Source organism: Artemia sp. Qi Xiang Cuo, chromosome 2 (genome assembly GCF_049724085.1).
Source record: "Artemia sp. Qi Xiang Cuo chromosome 2, ASM4972408v1, whole genome shotgun sequence".
In the NCBI taxonomy this organism is placed as follows: Eukaryota; Metazoa; Arthropoda; class Branchiopoda; order Anostraca; family Artemiidae; genus Artemia; species Artemia sp. Qi Xiang Cuo.
The window spans coordinates 25,064,026-25,084,300 of NC_142795.1; the positions used below are offsets into that span (position 1 = coordinate 25,064,026).

At 36.3% G+C, this 20,275-nt stretch overlaps 1 protein-coding gene across 1 annotated transcript in view; it reads left to right on the forward strand.

The window, feature by feature from the left end:
• The window catches only part of RanGAP (Ran GTPase activating protein), a 106,335-nt gene that overhangs the window by 38,659 nt on the left and 47,401 nt on the right, over nucleotides 1–20,275 (forward strand). Inside the window, exons 4-5 of the mRNA XM_089108028.1 lie at nucleotides 1,870–2,257; nucleotides 17,506–17,710. Coding sequence (XP_088964154.1) covers nucleotides 1,870–2,257; nucleotides 17,506–17,710 — 593 coding nt within the window. The remainder of the gene's footprint in view (nucleotides 1–1,869; nucleotides 2,258–17,505; nucleotides 17,711–20,275) is intronic.

Genomic DNA, 20,275 nt, shown 5'->3' on the forward strand with positions numbered 1-20,275 from the left:
TCTAGAAAAAAATTTGTCTTAGGTTGGGTCGAACCCATGAACCCTCCTGTAACTAACAGAAGTCTCTACCCTTAGACCAAGACAGCTATCATGGAGTTTTCTCCTAATTTTGTGTAAAATATATAGAAATTAATGGAGATGTTTAAAGTCAGTTTAATATAGCAGATGAAAGATACCTGTACAAAAGTAGGATGGATTTTCTCATAGACTTGTTTGAGTCTATTTAGTCTACTTTGAGTCTACTGGACTGTTTTGTTTGAGTCTACTAGACTTGTTTGAGTCTATTATAGACTTTTTTGAATCTATTATAGATTTGTTTGAGATTGAGTTTATTTTATTGAGTCCTCCTATGCAGATGGGGCGAGATCTGAAGAACCGCCTTCACATCGGTTCTTCAGAATCTGAAGAACCGTATTGATACTGGGCGACCTATAGGCCTTAAACTGCTGGGAACAGGCAGCTTGGGTACTCGTACTTCTCGCGAGCAATCCAATTTACTATTTTATTTTTGTTGTTATTGAGTTTGCTATCTGTTGGTTAGAAGGATTATAATCCTTCAATTGTATGGCTATAAGAAAAAATTAAAAGTTATTTGGGTATTATCAAGAATCCATTGGCGTTGGAAGCATAAAAATTAAAAAAAGGCTTTTCGTTTACATGTGTCGATGATGGAAGCAACAGATGAAAAATCAGAAGAAAACTCTGCTAATAGCCGAAAAGAGTCTATTTTGGTTTCATCGCACTTTTTCAGAACAAGAAGTGGCAGGGCAATGGATGAGAATCGTTGGAATTGACGTTTATTAATCGCTTGGATTTAGAATCAAGTTACCTTTGTGATTCTTGAAGTGAATCCACTCTATTGTTTAGCTCTTCTTCAAAGATACTATTACGTCCTTGTCGTGAAATACGGTTCATATTCGGATTCTTAGACATGAAATACCAGCAGTATCTAATTAGGCGCTTTAGTTATTACACGCAACTGCTGTATAACAAGGAAATTGTTGCTAAGGGTATTGTTGACAATGATTGTTTTTAGTATGTCGTTTGTGTGTTAGTATTACTCAAGAAAGTTCAGTTGCCATCGATGCAGCTTTGACATTTAGTGTTGCGGACATTGTTAATTTGAACTGGAAGAGTTATTTTCAATTTATTATACCGAGTCCTTGAACATTCAAATCACTGTCTGGGCTTTGTTTAAACAAAGACAATGACGGAAACTGTTTTGATTCCCGGTCACTGCCCATGTCAAGATTGGTGTTTGTGAAGGAAAGCAAAATGCATTATATTACTTTATAGCCAGTTTCAAAATATTAATTTATAGGCCAATTCACACTGGCATGTGATGGCTGAAAAGCCTATATAGTTGATCAACGTGTAAAAAACTAAAAAAGAAGGAAAGTTGTATATAGTTCCGTAACATATATTCATCTCCATCCGTCTGTAGAACTACATTTTTAAAATTTGATGCAAAGTTAAATAAATAAATATAAATATTTATAAATATATATTATTAAAAAAAAAATATTACTGCTAACAACTCACTGCAGCACCAAGCCGCCTGAGGCCAACACAGCTACGCATGCTCCTCCATCCCAGTCTATTTAAAGCCACCCTCTACTCCTTCCCATGAAGTTCCAATTTCCCTTAAATCTTTCTTTGCCCTCCCCCCATTCGGAGACGACCTGCTTTTTGTTTGGCCCCAGATTGTTGGCCGACAAGGACTTAACTTACAAAATTAAAAAATTATAGAGTATTAAAAAAAAATTAATTAAATTAAAAAAAATTAAATTGATTAAACAAACTTAAAACATTAATAAATAAATACTTTGTATTATGTTATAACATTTGTAACTCTTATTTTCATTTTAGTTATTGGCTGAGGCATTGAACACTCTTGTTTTGAATGCAAAAAATGCTGGTACACCACTGAAACTTAAAACATTCATTTGCGGAAGGAATCGCCAAGAAAATGAAGGTGCTAAAGCATTGGCCTCCTTCTTAGGCTCAGTTGGCACCTTAGAAGTTGTGGATATGCCCCAAAATGGAATTTATCACCCGGGAATTCAGGCTCTCTGTGGAGCTTTTGCGAAAAATCCCAATCTTAGGGCTATTAATATGAATGATAATACTTTCACGGAGAAAGGAGCAGCTCATTTTGGAGATATTTTAAAAAATTTGAGGAATTTGGAGTCACTGAATCTTGGAGATTGCCTGCTAAGATCTGACGGAGCTGGTATTCTTGCTAATGCTCTAAAAGGTAAACTATTTAAAAGTTCAATTACTGATCAAATTTATGAAGCCGTTTAAACATCATTAAGCTCCTCTGTAAATCTTTTAGCATGTAACACAGGGAAGATTTATAATTAGAAGCTGGGAAACGCTTTTTTCAAATTTCTAGAAGAAAGTGGAGAGGGGGAGGGGTCAAGCAGGAGGAAAAGAAAATATAAGGAAAAATAAAATAGATAAGGAAATTACATGAATATAAGGCTTGTCAAATATTACTTTGCAATGTAGAATTACTTTAATCTAAGATTGGGGATACAGGCCTTAGAAGGGGGGGGGGGGGGGTTGCTTCTCGATAGGGTATGGGGTAAATAAAGAAAAAAAAACACTTTAGTTCACTATTTATACTTTTGGCTACAGACCGGTCTCAATAGTCTAACCCTCCATTCCCTCGGTTTGCAGGTATAGATAAAAGGAATTCAAAAGAGGAGTAAAATATCCTGTTTGATCAAGGCTAAATAAAAAAAACCTGAATTATATAGTTTTTTTTTCTTTTCTTTTTTGATAATCTTGAAATACGCAGTTTCTTTCATATGGCGTAAACTCGGCTTGATCTAAAACCTGAGAAAAAAACTCGGCTCGATCTAAAACCTGAGAAAAAAACTCGGCTCGATCTAAAACCTGAGAAAAAAAACTCGGCTCGATCTAAAACCTGAGAAAAAAAAAATCATAATGTAATTGACTTACATTTAAATTTTTTACAGAAGTGAGGCTTGGTCATTAGGTTCAAGTGTGTATCCTGGAAATCTCATCGGGGAGGGGAAATATTTTACAATAAAAAAACAATTTTTTTTAACGGAAGCAACGTAGCGATCCAAATTTTAGGCTCCAAAAATTGACTGAAGAAACTACAAAACTTTGTTTTGAATGCAAGGCAAGCACACATGAAATATATGAAGCAAATGTCTTAGCTCAAAAGTACAAATTTCCACCAGTTCATACCCCGGTTGTAGATGCACCTTTACAAAATTCCATTGAAACAGCGTTTCAGAGACAGACAATTGATGTTCTGAAAAACTTGCGAGGCTGAGGACCTGTTTTATGTTTGTTGATTATGTATATTATTAACATTTTCGCCTTTCTTTTTAAAAATTGTTGTGTATTTGTATTGTTACCTTGTGTAGAAGAGAGCTAGATAGAGCAGGAAGAACCGTATTGGTACCAGCCGGCTTGTAGGCCTTATATAGCTCGGAACAGGCAAATCGAGTACTTGTACTTCCCATAAGCCGAAAATTTTTTTTATTTTGTTTTGATTCCTTGTTGACGCATTAAAAAAAAAAAAAAAAAAAAAAAAAAATGGCGAGAGAAGGGAAAAGTAGTAAATAGCATTTCTATCATAAGATGTTAGAAGAATAACTTGTTGAAATCCGAAAGCAGCTCCTTCCGGATTCCCCGTTTTCTTTTAAAGAAGACTTGAAAGAAAAAAGCGAGACAACACAAAACGATACGTTGAAATTTGAAAATAACAGAGGGTAGATGAAGAAAAAGTAACAACATTAAATAATAAAACATTAAGTTGCATAAATAAAATTTACTTATTTCACACCCAGAGCTACCTTAGATCGACCTTGAAATTCACTGGAATTAGAATTAGGTTTTTTTTCACATTCTGTGTTCAATTCCCAGTTATTCCAATTTTAGACAAAGGTTTTGTCTACGTTTTGTCTATTTTGTCCAATTTTAACAAAGGTTTTGTTTTCTCTATGGGTGAAATGGAGGGGTACAGAAGATTTTTAATTATGTTAATGAAGATTCGGGAAATGCTATTTAAAAATATAGCGTGGTTGTTTGTTTGTGATTTTTTAAAGTAAAAATAAAGAAAAATAAAATTTTCAAAATTTAGAGGGGTTAATCCCTCAACTCCACTAGGTGCCCAGCTCTGAAGGCATTGACCCCTGATTGTCCTTGACAACATTTGCCATAACAGTGAACATATAACCAAATATACACATATAGTGGCGGATGCAGAGGGGGGCGAGGGGGCGCTATCTTCCACATTTTGGAAGATAGAAGCTCGACATTCACCATTTCACGGACATTCAGGGTAACATATATATATATATATTGAGAGAATAGGTAACTGTCTCAACTAACATAACTGGTAAATTTTTAACATTTTGTCTTTATAAAATAAGGAAATAAATAAATTTATTTGTTTAAATTCATTGAAATGATTAAAATGAGTCCTACTTCATTTAGAAATGTTTTTGTGGACAAAACAAAAATATAAAATTTTCACCATTCTGATTCTAAACATCAAAGAGTTAATTTACAAATACCTTCTCGTGCCTTGGTCCGGTTTTTCCTCTTAATATTAATTTAAGTTGATTAAAAAATTAATTAAACCCTTATAAAATTATTATTAGGAAACTGTCGCAGGAAAACTTAAATAGAAGATAAATGATGACATATACAGGGATATAATTAGAAACTAAGTTTAATATTGTTTTAGTTTAAATTTTCTTTTGAATTTTCAGTTCGTATATGCAAGAAGAACTGCTTTATATCTTTGCCGGTTTTTATAATACGGTTAAATACATAAGAATCTAGTTGCAAAAAAAAAATAAAAAAAAGGACATCCATGATCTGCCTACCCATAATTAGCGTTTATGCTATGGAACGAAATACAGTAATAGACAAAAACCGAGGGATTTATGGATATTGTAAGGACTACCGTCCTTACAATAAGAAAGGAGCATGGTGGTGGTAACACAAAAAAATGACGTTATACCAGTATAGGTTTCTGTGGCTAGGTTTCTGGGTTGCCTGTTCCCCTTGGTCACTCGTTTATACAAATTAGGTTCGTTCAGGCATTAAAAAAAATGTTTAAAAAATCAAGATAATAATTTTTCGTCATAAGAAAAAATCTTAATTCATAAGTACCTCCGCACAGGAAAAAATTTCACAGAAATTTCAGATGTATTTCTAATACAATTTTGGCAAGATATTAAAACTGAGTATTATATTTTGACAAATGAAGCTTTAAAAATGGTGCAATTGTTCGCCACATCTCACTTAAGCGAAACATTTTTTGAGCATTAGCTGAAATGAAATCGAAATTTCGTGTTCATGTGGCAGTAGAAAAGGAGCTTCAAATAGCTATTTCATCTTTTTTTTTTTTTTTTTTTTTTTTTTTTTTTTTTTTTTTTTTTTTTAGCTATTTCATCATCGGCATCAATATTTTATAAACTTTGCGCTAATAGGCAAGCACAGCCCATTTCACTGAGAGATAATAATATAAGATTGTTTTTCGTCTTCTCTTAATAAATTAAGTTTGTCTTGATATATATGGTCTTTTACCAAAAACTTATGTGTTTGTATTATTTTCTAAAATGAAAAGGAGGTGCCAGCTGAAGAAATATTTTTTTGGAGCCGTGATAAAAAAGTTTTGAAACCACTGCCTTAAGGGAGGTTAGGTTAGGTTCGAGAATGTTGTTCATTGCTCGAGAATTTATGGCTTTATTTCAATAGGGGGCTTAGAAAATTTAATCGCTCTAAACCACCCCCAGAACTTGGACATCCTTTAAACCACGTTCTGACTGAAGCTGAAATTCCATCTGGCAGCTCGTTTTCACGTCGCCTGACGAAAAAAAAAATAATCTAAATGTGGGTGAAGATTCGGTTTTCCTCTTTTCAAGATTTCATGTATTTCTCTGGCCGGCAAAGATTAGTAATTAGAATCTTCTCGTTTATACTCTGGTAAAAATATACCTTTGATATTTTTAGATAGTGATATTTTGGAATAATTCTTTCATAGGCATCGCAATAGCGCTGCCTAAGTAAAGAACGATGTTGGCACAATGTATTTATTATTAGTTTTTTGGCTTTTGGTTTTTTCTTTTAGACCAGGGCACTTCGTATCGAAGGAGGTGTCGTAGATACTTCGAAAAGGGCTCATTTGATCTGAAATTGGAAGGTCTTGTGCCATTTTTAATAGTCGAAAGTGATTGGAAGGCAACTACCACCCCTTCCACGCCCACCATTTCCCCAAACACATCCAATTAAATCTTTGAGATAGCCATTTTGTTTGAAGTATTTGAAAGATTTGGAAATTATGTCTTTGAGGATGACACCCCCCCCCCTCGGAGCCCTCAGGGCAAGGGTTGTAAGTTATGCCCTGGGGGCATATAAAGTTTTTACAGAAAGCGTTGGCGTAGAAACTTCAAAAGGGCTCATTCGATTGGAAACTGAAAGGGCTAGTGCCCTTTTTGATTGTCGAAAGTTATTGGTGGGCAACTAACCCCCCTCTCTCGCCCACCATTTCCCCAAACACATCCAAACACATCCAATCAAAATTTTGAGACATGCATTTTGTTCAACGTAGTTGAAAGGTCCTGAAACTATGTCTTTGAGGATGACACTCCCCCCACAGCCCTCGGGGTGGGGAGGGCATATAAGGTTTTTATAGAAAGTGTTGTCGTAGAAACTTCAAAAAGGGATCATTAGATTGGAAATTGAAAAGGCTAGTGCCCTTTTAATAGTCGAAAGTGATTGAAGGCAACTAACCCCCCTCTCACGCCCACCATTTCTCGGAACACATCCAATCAAAATTTTGAGATAAACATTTTGTTCAACGTAGTTGAAAGGTCCGGAAATTATGTCGTTGATGATGTAACCCCCCCCACATACACACACACACAGCCCCCAGGGCAAAGGTTGTGAGTTATGCCCTAGGGGTATAGAAGGTTTTTATAGAAAGTGTTGTCGTACAAACTTCAAAAAGGACTCATTCAATTGGGAATTGAGAGGGATAGTGCCGTTATTAATAGTCAAAAGCAATCTGAGTTCGAATGCCCCTCCCCAACGCCCATCATTTCCCCAAACACTTCCGATCAATATTCTGATCTAGCCATTTTTTGAATGTATTAGAAGGGTCTGGAAATTATGTCTTTGAGTATGACAACCGACCCCCCCCCTCCACAGCCATCGGTTCTAAGGTTGAAAGTTATGGCCTGGGGCATATAAGGGATTTATTGAAAGCATTGTCGTAAAAACTTAAAAATGGGCTCATTCTATTGGAAATTGAGAGGACTATTGCCCTTTTTAATAGTCGAAAGTAATGGGAGGGAGAATCACCCCCCCCCACGCCCATCATTTCTCCAAACATTTTCGATCAACATTTTGATATGGCCATTTTGTTCAGCGTAGTTGAAAGGTCTGGAAATTATACCTTTGAGGATGACACCCCACCTCCATAGCCCTCAGGACAAGGGCCGTAAGTTATACCCTTGTGGCATGTAAGGTTTTTATGGAAATTTTGTCGTAGAAGCTTCAAAAAGGGCTCATTCGATTGAAAATTGGGAGGAATAGTGCCTTTTTTATTAGTCGACAGTGATCAGAGGATAATTGCCGCTCCCCCCACGCCTATCATTTCCCCAAACACTTCCAATCAAAGTTTTGAGATAGTCATTTTGTTCAACGTATTTGAAAGGTCTGGAAATTATGTCTTTGAGGATAACAAATCCCCCCAGCCCTCGGGGCAAGGGTTGTAAGTTATGCCCTGGGTGTATATAAGGTTGTTAAAGAAAGCGTGGCCATATAAACTTCGGAGGGGGTTCATTGGATTGGTGATCAGACGCGCTAGTGCTCTTTTTAAGGGTCAAAGTGATCGGAGGGCAGATACCCCCCCCCCCCCACAAACACACGCGTACACGTTGTTTTGTCCCAAAATGCATCTAATAGAAATTTTGAGATAGCCATTCTATTCAAAATAGTCCAAATATCATATAACAAGACTTTTGGGGTTAAAACAAACCCCAGAGATTAGGGGCAAAGGCTGTAAGTTATGCTTAGGGGATATTTAAGGTTTTTATGGAAGGGATGGCTGTTTAGCTTCAGAAGAGGTGCATTTGGTTGAAAATTGGAAGTTCTAGTTCCTTTTTCAGCGTCAAAAGTGATGGACTGCATTTAGCCCCCCTCCCCCCTCTCTCCTACAACCCCTTTTTTCACCAAACGCATCTGATTGAAATTATGAGATAGTGATTTCTTTCAAAATAGTACAAAGAACATATAATAATGTCTCTAAGGATGACACAACCCCTAAGCACCCTGGGGATAAGGTTGTAAGTTATTTTACGAGGTTATATAAGGTTTTTATTGAATGGATGGTCCAACATCAGATGGTGCTTATTTGATTTGAAATTGGAAGCTATAGTGCCCTTTTTAAGAGTCAACGTGATTTGAGAGCAAACAGCCTCCCCCCTCCACGCTCAGTATTTGCCTTAATACCTCCAATCAGAATTTGAAGATATCAGTTTTATTCATCGTAGTTGAAGGTTTCGGAAATTATGTCTGTGAGGAAGACAACCCCTCCCTCCTCAGCTCTCAGGGATAGGGCTTTAAGTTGTGCCCTTGGGGCATATAAGGCTCTTATAAAATGGGTGGTCGTAAATGCTTTGGAGGGAACTCATTGGATTGGTAATCATAAGTTTTAGTGCCCTTATTAAGAGTCAAAGTGATCAGAGGGCAGCTACCCCCCCCCCCTCCCACACACACACACGCAGACGGAAGTCGTGTTTTACGTAGATGCCTAAGATTTCCTATAGATACTTCGAGACAGTCCTTTTTATTTAAAATACTGCAAATCTACTATAAAAAGGCTTATGATGCAGATCGGAACTACCAGAGCCTGAGGACGATGGTTGTAAATTATGTCCCTGGGGCATTTAAGGTTCTTTTGAAAGGGGTGGTTGTATAAGCTTTAGAGGTGGCTCATTTGGTTGAAATTAATTAAAAAAACTTTTTCCGCAAAATAGCTTTTTCAAAGAGAAGTAAAGAACTCCATTAAACAAAAAAATGAGCAAAAATAAAATCAAACAATCTGCTAAGCGTGAAAATACCACAAGGCAGCATCGATAAATAAATAAAACCCAAAACGAACAGAAATTACAATAAATAACCGAGTCAAACTCAAAACGAGCGGAAATTCCCAAGGCCAGAACAAAATTTGCACTTTACTGAAAAAAATATGAAAAGGTATAAACCTTTAATAAATCAAATAATATTAACATTTTGATTACTAAATATCAGTATGTGTAAATTAAACTGACAATGCACATTCATTTGTATTTTTTCAGTAAAGTGCAAATTTTGTTTTGGCCCTAGGAAGGCATAGGGGTTTTGCGCCCAACTTATGTTAATTTCTGCTCCTTTTGAGTTTGACTCGGTTATTTATTGCCATTTCTGTTCGTTTTGGGTGATATTTATTTATCGATGCTGATTTGTGGTAGTTTCACGCTTGGTAGATTATTTGATTTTGTTTTTGCTCATTTTTTGTTTAATGGAGTTCCTTACTTTTCTTTGAAAAACTTATTTTGTGGAAAAAGTTTTTTGAATTAATTTCTGTTCATTTTATATTGACATAGTCTTTTCAGGGAAAAAGAAAATAATACTTTAAATCTTTTCCTTTTTTAAGACTTTATAGTTTGGCCTGCTATTTGTATGCTGGAGAAAAATTTTCAGCAATTTTTATCAATATACACCCTTTTAAAAATCTGGACACAAATAGCACTGTTTAATTTAGTTGCATACCTCCTCTAGTTGACCTGAAATTGAAAACTCGATACCATTCGTAAAAAATATGTTTACTTTCCTTGATAGCTTGGATAAACTTACGCTATTTTGATTTGGTTAAATTTTAAGAGCAGAAGTAGCCCAGAAAGTTTGAACATAATACCCTCAGTCGTTCTTGGGATACTGCTGAGATGCCTTATTGGGAATTAGCATTATCACTGTGCATTTTGATTTAATCTTAAGGCAACATTTAGTTTTTTAAACATAATGGGCAAATGGGAGGGTGGGCGTGGGCATAAATTACAACCCTTACCCTAAGGTCTGTTAGGGTGGTTGTCATCCTCTAAGACCGAATTTTCAGAACTTTCAACTACGTTAAACAAAATGGCTTTCTCAAAATTTTGATTGGATTTGTTTGGGAAAATGGTGGGCGTGAGAAGGGCGGTAGTCGCTCTAAAATCACTTTCAACTATTAAAAATGGCCCTAACCCTTTCAATTTCCAATCAAATGAGCCCTTTTGAAGTTTTTACGACATAACTTTCAATAAAAATCTTATATGTCCCCAGGGCATAACTTACAACCCTTGCCCTGAGTGCTGGGGGAGGGTGTCATTCTCAAAGCAATAATTTCCAGAACTTTCTACTGCGTTGAACAAAATGGGTATCTGAAAATTTAGGCCGGATGTGTTTGGAGGAAAGGTGGGCGTGAGAGGGGGGTTAGTTACCCTCCAATAACTTTCGACTACTACAAAGGACAATAGCTCTCTCAGTTTCGAATTGAATGAGCCCCTTTTGAAGTTTTACGACAACTCTATATGTACAAACTTTATTTGCCCCCAGGGCAGAACTTACAACCTTTTTTCTTGGGACTCTTGGGGGTATGTCATCCTTTAATATGTAATTTCCAGAACATTCAACTACGTTGAACAAAACCGCTATATTTAAATTTTTATTTAATATTTTTGGGGAAACGGTGGGTATGAAATTGGGGTTGTTTAGTCTCCACTTACTGTCTCCAGCAAAGCAATGCGATTTTAATTTTCGATCCAATGAGCCCTTTTTGAAGTATTTACGGTAAGTTTATCCATAAAAGGTACGTCCCCCCTGACCACGGCTTACAACTTTTGGCCTGAGGGCTCTGAGGGGGTTATCAACCTAAAAGACCGAATTTCAAGAACTTTCAACTACGTTGAACAAAATAGATATATCAAAATTTTGATTAGATGTGTTTGGGAAAATGGTAGGCGTGAGAGGGGCGTTAGTCGCTCACCAATCACTTTCAACTATTAAAAGAGGCACTAGCACTTTCAATTTCTAATTGAATGAGTCCTTTTGAAGTATCTAGGCTTTCAATAAAAACCTTATATGCCCCCAGGGTATAATTTACAACCCTTGCCCTGAGGGCTGTAGGGGGGGGGGTGTCTTCCTTAAAAGACATAATTTTCAAAACTTTCGACTACGTTGAATAAAATAGCTATCTAAAATATTGATTGGATGTGTTTGGAGAAAAGATGGGCGTGAGAGGGGGGCTAGTTGCCCTCAAATCACTTTCGACTATTAAAAAACGCACTAGCTCATTGAGTTTCCAATCGAATGAGCCCTTTTTCAAGTTTCCACAACAAAGAATTCATTATCAACCTTATATGCATCCAGGGCGCTACTTGCTCTTCGTGCCTTGAAACCTGTGGGGGGGAGTTTCGTCTCCAATAGTATAATTTTCTGAATCTTAAACTACATGAACCAAAAAGGTGATCTAGAAACTCTTACTGGACGTGTTTGGGGAAATGTTGCGCGTGGAAGGCGTGTTAGTTGCTTTCCAATCACTTTCGACTATTAAAAAGGGCACTAGCCATTTCATTTTCCAATCGAATGAGCCCTTTCTGAAGTTTCTACGACACCGCATTCTATAAAAACCTTATATGCCCCCTGGGCATAATTTACAACCCTTTTCCTGAGGGTTGTGGGGGGGGGTGTCATCCTCAAAGACCTAATTTCCAGAACTTAAAACTACGTTGAATAAAATGGCAATCTCAAAGTTTTGATTAGATGTGTTTGGGGAAAAGGTGGTTGTGAGAGGCGGGTTAGTTGCCCTCTAATTACTTTTTCAATCGAATGAGCCTTTTTTTGAAGTTTCTGAGCCCGAATTTTTCAATTTTCAATCGAATGAGCCTTTTTTGAAGTTTCTACGACAACGCCTTCTATAAAAAACATTATATGCCCTCGGGGCATAACTTATAACCCTTGCCCTAAGGGATGTGGGAGACTGTCCTTTAAAAAACATAATTTCTATCTGGAAATCAACTACGCTGACCAAAATGGCTGTCTCAAAATTTTTATTGGATGTGTTTCGGAAAATAGTGGGCATGGAAGGGGTATTAGCCACCTTCCAATCACTTTCGACTATTAAAAACGGCATAAGCCACTCTAATTTCCAATTGAATGGGCCCTTTTCGAAGTTTCTACGACAACTTCTTCGATACGAAGTGACCTGCTCTAAAGGAAAATATTAATAAATAATATATTGTGCAAACATCGTTCTTATATACCCCCAGGGCATAACTTAAAACCCTTGCCCTAGGGGTCTTGGGGGAGTGTCCTCCTCTTTACTTGGTCCCCGTTTCTTGTCTTGTTCTCGAGTGTCCCCGTTCTTTACTTAGGCAGCGCGATCGCGCTGCCATTGATTATGCAACAAATTTCTATATAAACCTCATATGCCCTCAGGGCATAACTTACAGCCAGTGCAGTGACGGCTTTGGGGAGGTAATCTCCCTAAAAGGCCTAATTTGAAGAACTTTGGACTACGTTGAACAGAATTGTGAACTCAAAATTTTGATTGGATCTGTTTGGGGAAATGGTGAGCGTAAGAGGGAAATTAGTGGCTTTCTAATCACTTTGAACCATTAAAAAGGGCACCAGTCCTTTAAATTTCCAATTGAATAAGCCCTTTTGAAGTTTCTACGACAACGCTTTCAATAAAAACTTTATATGCCCCCAGGGCATAACTTACAACCCTTGCCCTGAGGGCTCTGGGGGGAGGGGTTTTCATCCTTAAATACCTAATTTCCAGAACTTTCAACTACGTTGAATAAAATGGTTCTCTAAAAATATTGATTGGATGTGTTTGGGGAAAAATTGGGCGTGAGAGGGGGGTTAGTTGCCCACAAATCGCTTTTGATTATTGAAAAGGGTACTAGCCCATTGAATTTCAAATTGAATGAGCCCTTTTTCAAGTTTCCACGACAAAGATTTCAATAAAATCCTTATATGTCTCCTGGGCATAACTTATTATCATTGCTCTGAGGGGTTTGTGGGAGTATCCACCTCGAAAATATATTTTCTATCGGGAAACAAACTACCCTGAACAAAATGGCTATCTCCAAATTTTTATTGGATGCGTTTGGGGGACTGCGGGGCATGGGGGGGTGCTAGTTGCCTTCCAATCACTTTTGACTCTTAAAAAGGGCACTAGCCCTTTGAATTTCCAATCGAATGAGCTTTTTTTGAAGTTTCTACGACAACGCCTTCTTTAAAAACCTTATATGCCCCCAGGGCATAACTTAAAACCCTTGCCCTGAGGGTTGTGAGGGAGTGTCCCCCTCAAAAACATATTTCCTATCTGGAAATCAACTACGCTGAACAAAATGGCTATCTCAAAATTTTGATTGGATGTGTTTAGGGGAATGAATGGCGTCGGGGGGGGGGGTGCTAGTTGCCCTCCAATCACTTTTGTTTGACTATTAAAAAGGGCACTAGCCCTTCGAATTACCAATCGAATGAGCCTGTTTTGAAGTTTTTACGACAACACCTTCGATAAAAACCCAATATGCCCCCAGGGCATAGCTTAAAACTCTTGCCCTGAGGGTTTTGGGGGAGTGTCCTCCTCAAAAACATATTTTCTATATGATAATAAACTGCGTTGAACAAAAATGCCATCTCAAAGTTTTAATTTGATGTGTTTGGAGGAAATATGGGTGTGGGAGGGGGTTGTCTTCCGCCCGTTACTTTCGGATATGGGAAAGGGCACTAGCCACTCCAATTTCGAATCGAATGTGCTCTTTTCAGACTTTCTACGACAACTCCTTCGATACGAAGTGCCCGGGTATGGAGAAAAAAACAACAAAAAAACACATTGTGCCCACATTATTCTTTACTTAGGCAGCGCTAGCGCGCTGCTTATGATTGGAATTTCTTGTTCCCTTTTAAGAGCTAATAGTGACTGAGGTTAAGCAGCACCCCCCACCCACCCAACTACTCCTCTTTTCACCAAATGCGTCTGATTGAAACTGTGCGGTGACAATGTTGTTTAAAATAAGCCGAAGAACATATAACAATGCTTCCAGGGTTGGCACAACCTCCCAGAGCCGTGAGGCAAGGGCTTTAAGCTATTTCCTGGGGGCATATAAGGTTTTTATGGAAGGGGTGGTCGTATTAAATTCAGATGGGTCTCATTTTATTTTAAATTATAGGTTATAGTGCCATTTTTAAGAGTCAAAATGATTTAAGAGAGGTTTTTATGGAAGGGGTGGTCGTATTAAAGTCAGATGGGTCTCATTTTATTTTCAATTATAAATTATAGTGCCCTTTTTAAGTGTCAAATGATTTAAGACCCCCTGCCCCCCCCCCCCAACGCCCATCATTTCCCATAACAAATATATAAAGAAAGCTTTGAGACATAATTTTTTTCAGCATTGTTTAAAGGTTTTGTAATTATGCTTAGCAATAAATGTAGTAGCATTAGTAGCAGTATGCAAATAGTACCTTTTTGTCAGCATCCCATTCAACACATGATGAAATTTTTAACTTAATACCATCAACCAGTCCTGAAGCATTGCTGATACGGCCTCTTGACAACCTATATGGGCATACTGTGTTTCGATTTCTTTCAGTACAGTTACAATTATGCCCAAAATTTTCGCCTTAATATCCTTAGGTTTATTAGTTGTAACAGTAAATATAGTAGTAGCAGTAGGAGTAGAGTTAATAGCAGTAGTCTTGGCCATAGTAGCCGTAGTAGAAGTAGCAGTAATAGCAATAGTAGCAATAGTTGTAGGAGTAGAAGCGTTTATATTATGATGCAAATGTTGTCGCTTGGTTAGTTCAACACCCCCCACAACAAGCGTTGTAAGTCTTAATTTCACACACGAAACTGTTCCTGAGATACTGCTGATATGCCCTTTTGACAACCTACATATGGATGGTAGGTTGTCATCCATACAACAGAAATATTCTCTAAAAATATCACCTTCATACCTTTATAGTGTGTGGATTTTGAGCTAGCCAGAAGACACTGTGTCTATTCATTTAATGATGCTTCTATGGTTGCTGTAACTAACGACACTAATGGCATGAAGTTAAAACTTTTAGGGAACGTTTCGGAAGAGTTTCAATTAAACAAAAACCTATATGCATGCAGGTATTAAAAGAGCATATAAGCACTTATATGCTCTTACTTATATGCTACTACTACACTTATATGCTACTTATAGGACATATAAGGACAATGGCAGCGATGCTCTATCATAGCTAGTAATATCATTGATATTTTAAAGGAGCTAATTTGATTGAAAATTAAAAGTTCTAGTGCCCTCTTAAGAGTCAAAAATGATTGGAGGGCAATCAGCCCTCCTCTTTAGCTCATAATTTTCCAGACACTTCCGATCAAAAAAAGACAGCTGTTTTGGTCAGCATAGCTGAATGGTCTAGTAACTATATCTATAGGGTTATTGGGTAGGTCAACCCCCCCCCCCCCCACAGTTATTTAATTTGCTCATTATGCTTAAAAAATAATGTTGCTTTAAAATTAAATCAAAACACATTGTTTGTATGCTTGTTGCCAATAAGACATCTCAGGAATACACCAAGAACGACTGAGGGTATTAAGCTCAAACTTTCGGGGCTACTTCTATTACTACTTCTGCTCCTAAGATTTTACTAAATTAAAAGAGTGTAATTGTATCCAGGCTGTGAAAGAGCATAGATATAATTTGATGGGAATGGTACTAACCTTCATTTATCAGGTCAACTAGAGAATGTTGTGACTAAATTAAACACTACTATTTGTGCCATAATTTTGAAAAGAGTTTATGTTGTTAAAAATTGCTGAAAGAGTTTTTCCAGCGTATAAATAGCAGGCCAAACTATAAATTCTTAAAGTAAAACCGGAAAGATTGAAACTATTATTTTCTTTTTCCCTGAAAGACTATGTCAATATAAAACGAGCAGAAATTAATTAAAAAAACTTTCCACAAAATAAGTTTTTCAAAACAAAAAGTTAAGAACTTCATTAAACCAAAAATAAGCAAAAATAGAATCAAATAATATACCAAGTATACGACTACCACAAATCAGTATCAATAAATAAATGAAACCAAAAACGAACAGAAATTAAAATGAATAAAAGAGTCAAATTCAAAACGTGCAGAAATTAGTATGAGTAGGGTTCAAAACTCTTTCTAAAAGCAAGAATATAATTTGTACTTTACTGAAAAAAAATCTTTTAAATGTTTTCAGTTTTATAACTTTAAGAAATCAAAAATCAAGATTTCAAGGAATAAATATTAGCATATGTACATTAAACTGACAAGGCACATTCATTTGATTTTTTCAGTAAAGTTCAAATTATATTCTGGCTTTTAGAAAGCATAGGGGTTTTGAACCCTACTTATACTAATTTCTACTTGTTTTGAGTTTGACTCTGTTATTTATTTTAATTTATGTTCGTTTTGAGCTTCATTTATTTAGCGATACTGATTTGTGGTAGTTGTATGCTTGATATATTATTTGATTCTATTTTTGTTCAATTTTGGCTTAATGGAGTTCTTTATTTTCTTTGAAAAACTTATTTTGTGGAAAAAGTTTTTTTAATTAATTCTTGAGAGACTGATGCCTTATGGCTCAGACTGAAAGACTTGTTTACTCCCAGATATCGTGGGTATCTTACATACGAAGGCATGATGTTTAAGGCCTGTTGTAAGGCCTGTCGACAAATATCACAAATATTTAATATATGGATCAACGACAATGGGGAACGTATAAAAAGTAGATTTTCGGTGGTTTAACATTAGCTGATAGGGATTAAAAAACTACTAATAGTCTAGCGTTTGGCAACTTCATTAAACAAATTAAATATTTCAACGAAAATGCCCTTTAAAATAGACATTCCAACTAGAATTCAATTCAGGGTTGCCAAAAATTTATGAAATTGAAGTATCAAAACGAATAAAAAAAAGGACAGTTTTTTTCCAGGAATCACGTGACTTAGCTTAAATCGAACTCAAATTGGAGACCTCTAGTTCTAGCTACTTGCTTACGCTTTTTATAGCTGTCCATTCATCTGTTCCATTCATCCAAGCTTAAACAGGATCATGATTTTACGTAAAGCAAAGAAAATGAGGACGCAATAGAAACAAGAACCTAACTAATAAGAGAATAGAAAACAGAAACACATATGCTCAGATTTTTGAAATAAAATTAGCGAAGGTTTGATTTGAAAAAAAAGCAAAAAAAAATGTTCTTTTTTAAAAAAATTGGTCTTTATAGACCCTCTAGTATTGGGGTGTCACCGAAGGTGAAAAAAAATCACAAAAAGAGTCCTTTTGACAATCCTGATTAAAATGGCAAATTTGCTTTGTGTTTTTCATTTGATAAAAGTTACCAGCCTCTGTCAGAAATTGCCTTAACTTGCCTTCCTAAATTATTTTTCTTCTCTAGGTAATGCAGAAAATCTAAAGAAGCTAGTGTTGTCATCAAATGAAATTGGCTTAAGATCTGCTTTGGAATTAGTGGATTCAATTAAAGACAAGGAGCTTGATCTACTGGACTTGAATGGAAATGCTTTTGGAGAACAAGGATGTATTGATATTATCAACAGGGTAGATGATCTAGGACTAAAAGATGCACTTGTCCTTGAATTAGAGTAAGTATATGATTTGCTTGTTCAGTTGCGAAGCTTAAGACCTGCTTCGCAGTTTGTTCTTTCAGTTATAGACAAGGAGCTTGGTCTATTGGGTTTGAATGTGAATCCTTTTTGAGAACAAGAGTGTATTGACATTATCAACTATGTAGATGAGTGAAGGGCAGGAAATACATTTATGCTTGATATAAAGCAAGTATAGGATTTGCTAATTCAGATACGAAGCTTTAGTTTTCCTGTGCAAGAAAGTTGTTTCATGCAGATAATCGTTCCTACTAATAGCTAGACTGACTTAAGAAAGATCCTTTTATACAACAGAGTTACCTGATTGATTGTCTATCCTTTATTTAGTTAATACGATGCATGAAGAAAATATATATTGGCCGTAGTTAGTTTTTAAATTGCTGACTTGTAAAGAATTGCCTAAATTAAATTAATAACAATTAAAAATACGAAAAATACTACCTGCATATTTAGCTCTTTTCGGAAAATTTATTTTAGCTTCAAATTAAGTGCTAAAAATTATTTTTTCTTCCTTAATTGCTAAACAAATTTAACAAGCTAAAAAATTCCCCTGAACTCTTCTCTCCTAGACCTGTAGATGGGTCAAAGATACACCTGCACTAGCCCCGGGAATGTTATGACTATTCAACTATAAATGTACTAACTACAGACTGTATTCCAAGAATTTTTCTCTTCTTTTTACGCAGGTTCTTAGTTGCTCATTGGTAGCTAGATCTATGTAGATTTAATGCATAAATTTACTGGTGTCAGCGAAGTGATGACAAAAATATTATTCGTTTGTCCAGTTGGTTTACTCAATGTTTAAGACTGTAAGTGAACAAACTTCCCTCGATGGGTTGGTATGTTGAAAGATGTTAACTAAAAGAATTTCCATATTGCAATCAAATGTGGTTTTCTTGATCATGTGTAGACTCTTTAATAGGCACTTCCCAACATGAAATCTAGCAATTGCTTCTTTACTAACTTTATCTTCTCTAATGTTTTGTGTCAACTTCACTATAGTTTTGTCAAGCTCTTGTTTTCACAAGAAAGCCGTAAATTATGATCTCTGTAGTTTTACGGTACTGTTACAAGCCATTTCTATTTATGAATTTAGTTGAGTTTGCTATTTCATTTTTCAAATTTGGGGCGGAGGCTCCAATAATATCACATCTACCACTTAAACTATAATGATTTAGGTTACCCTTTCACTGCCAACTTCTCAAAAAGCTATAGCGATTTGGACCATATTTGAACCGTAATTACGGAAGGATTTTCAATAGGTATCGTCCGAAAACCGAAGTGAGTATGAGCCAATCAGACCCTTTTTTTACCAAAGGCCACTTCTTTAGATCCTTTTCTTAGACACGACCAGCTTTTTTTACACAAAGGTTGGCTTATTGCACCATGTTTGAATAAAATTCACGTTAAGATTTTCAATCTGTATTACTAAATCATGAACATTGAAAACAGGGTTACAAAGGTAAGGTTGGTGCGTCCCCATTGAACCAGAATCGTGCTAAGACTTTTAATCCATATGACTGGAGGTCAAAAGTAGGCATGTAGCCTATCTAACCTCTTCCACTTCCAACATAATAGAAGAAAAGTTGCATCTTGTTGCATGTTGCACCTTGTTGCTTGTTGCACCTTGTTTAAACTGATAGCAGGTAACGATCCCCAATCTGTTTCATTTGACGAACGAAGTAGGCCAGTGGTGCATGGCCTATCACAAAAACTATTTGATGAGTACCTAGGAATAATGAGACTTGAATATGATGAACTTCATCTGTGTATTCTTCTCTTACATTTTCACGCAGGTGTTCAGATCTGCTTGAAACTTTTAGTGCAAGTAATTCGGGCCAAAGGAATAGAGGGGATTGATTTTCAGATGCTTCGTTTGAGCTTCATCTACCTTTAATATTAAAATGATGAGATTCCCTTCAATATTGGTATCTACAGCTGAGAAGACCCTAATCAAGGAATTTAATACTGTTGACCTTTATTTTCCAGGCTCTTCCAGGATTTAAAGTCTCACATGTTTGGGGAATATATTATATTATTTTAAATCTGATATGCTTGAGACTTACAGGATATGCACCCTGGCCAAGGGGGCCTCACTGTTCAATAATGTTTGGCTTTCTTTTTATTTCAATTGGTTCTAATCAGACTCCTGAAGTATTAGTTGGCAATTTATTCAGTTTAGGGGAAGCACAAGTTAGGTTTTACCCTTAAGAGGGCTTGAGTGAAGGGTGGTCCTACTTTTATTTATCGTAATTTCTGTTAGCTTCAATCATTACCTCTTACGTGTGCTAGTTTCTGCTTATTCCAAGAGTTTATTGCCGCCCATCCATTTTGTTTTTAGCAACTTATTTGTTTTATTAACATGGTTTTATTGGGCATTCACAGGATCCAGCACTGTACCAGTATGTAGAGTAAAACAACAGCAATTTTAATACGGGGAGTATCCCAATGTTCATTGTCATCTCCTTCAGACCCATCAGTTTAATAACTATCTCCTCGTGTCGCGAACATGTGACTTCCACGTACATTTTTCACCATCTTCGT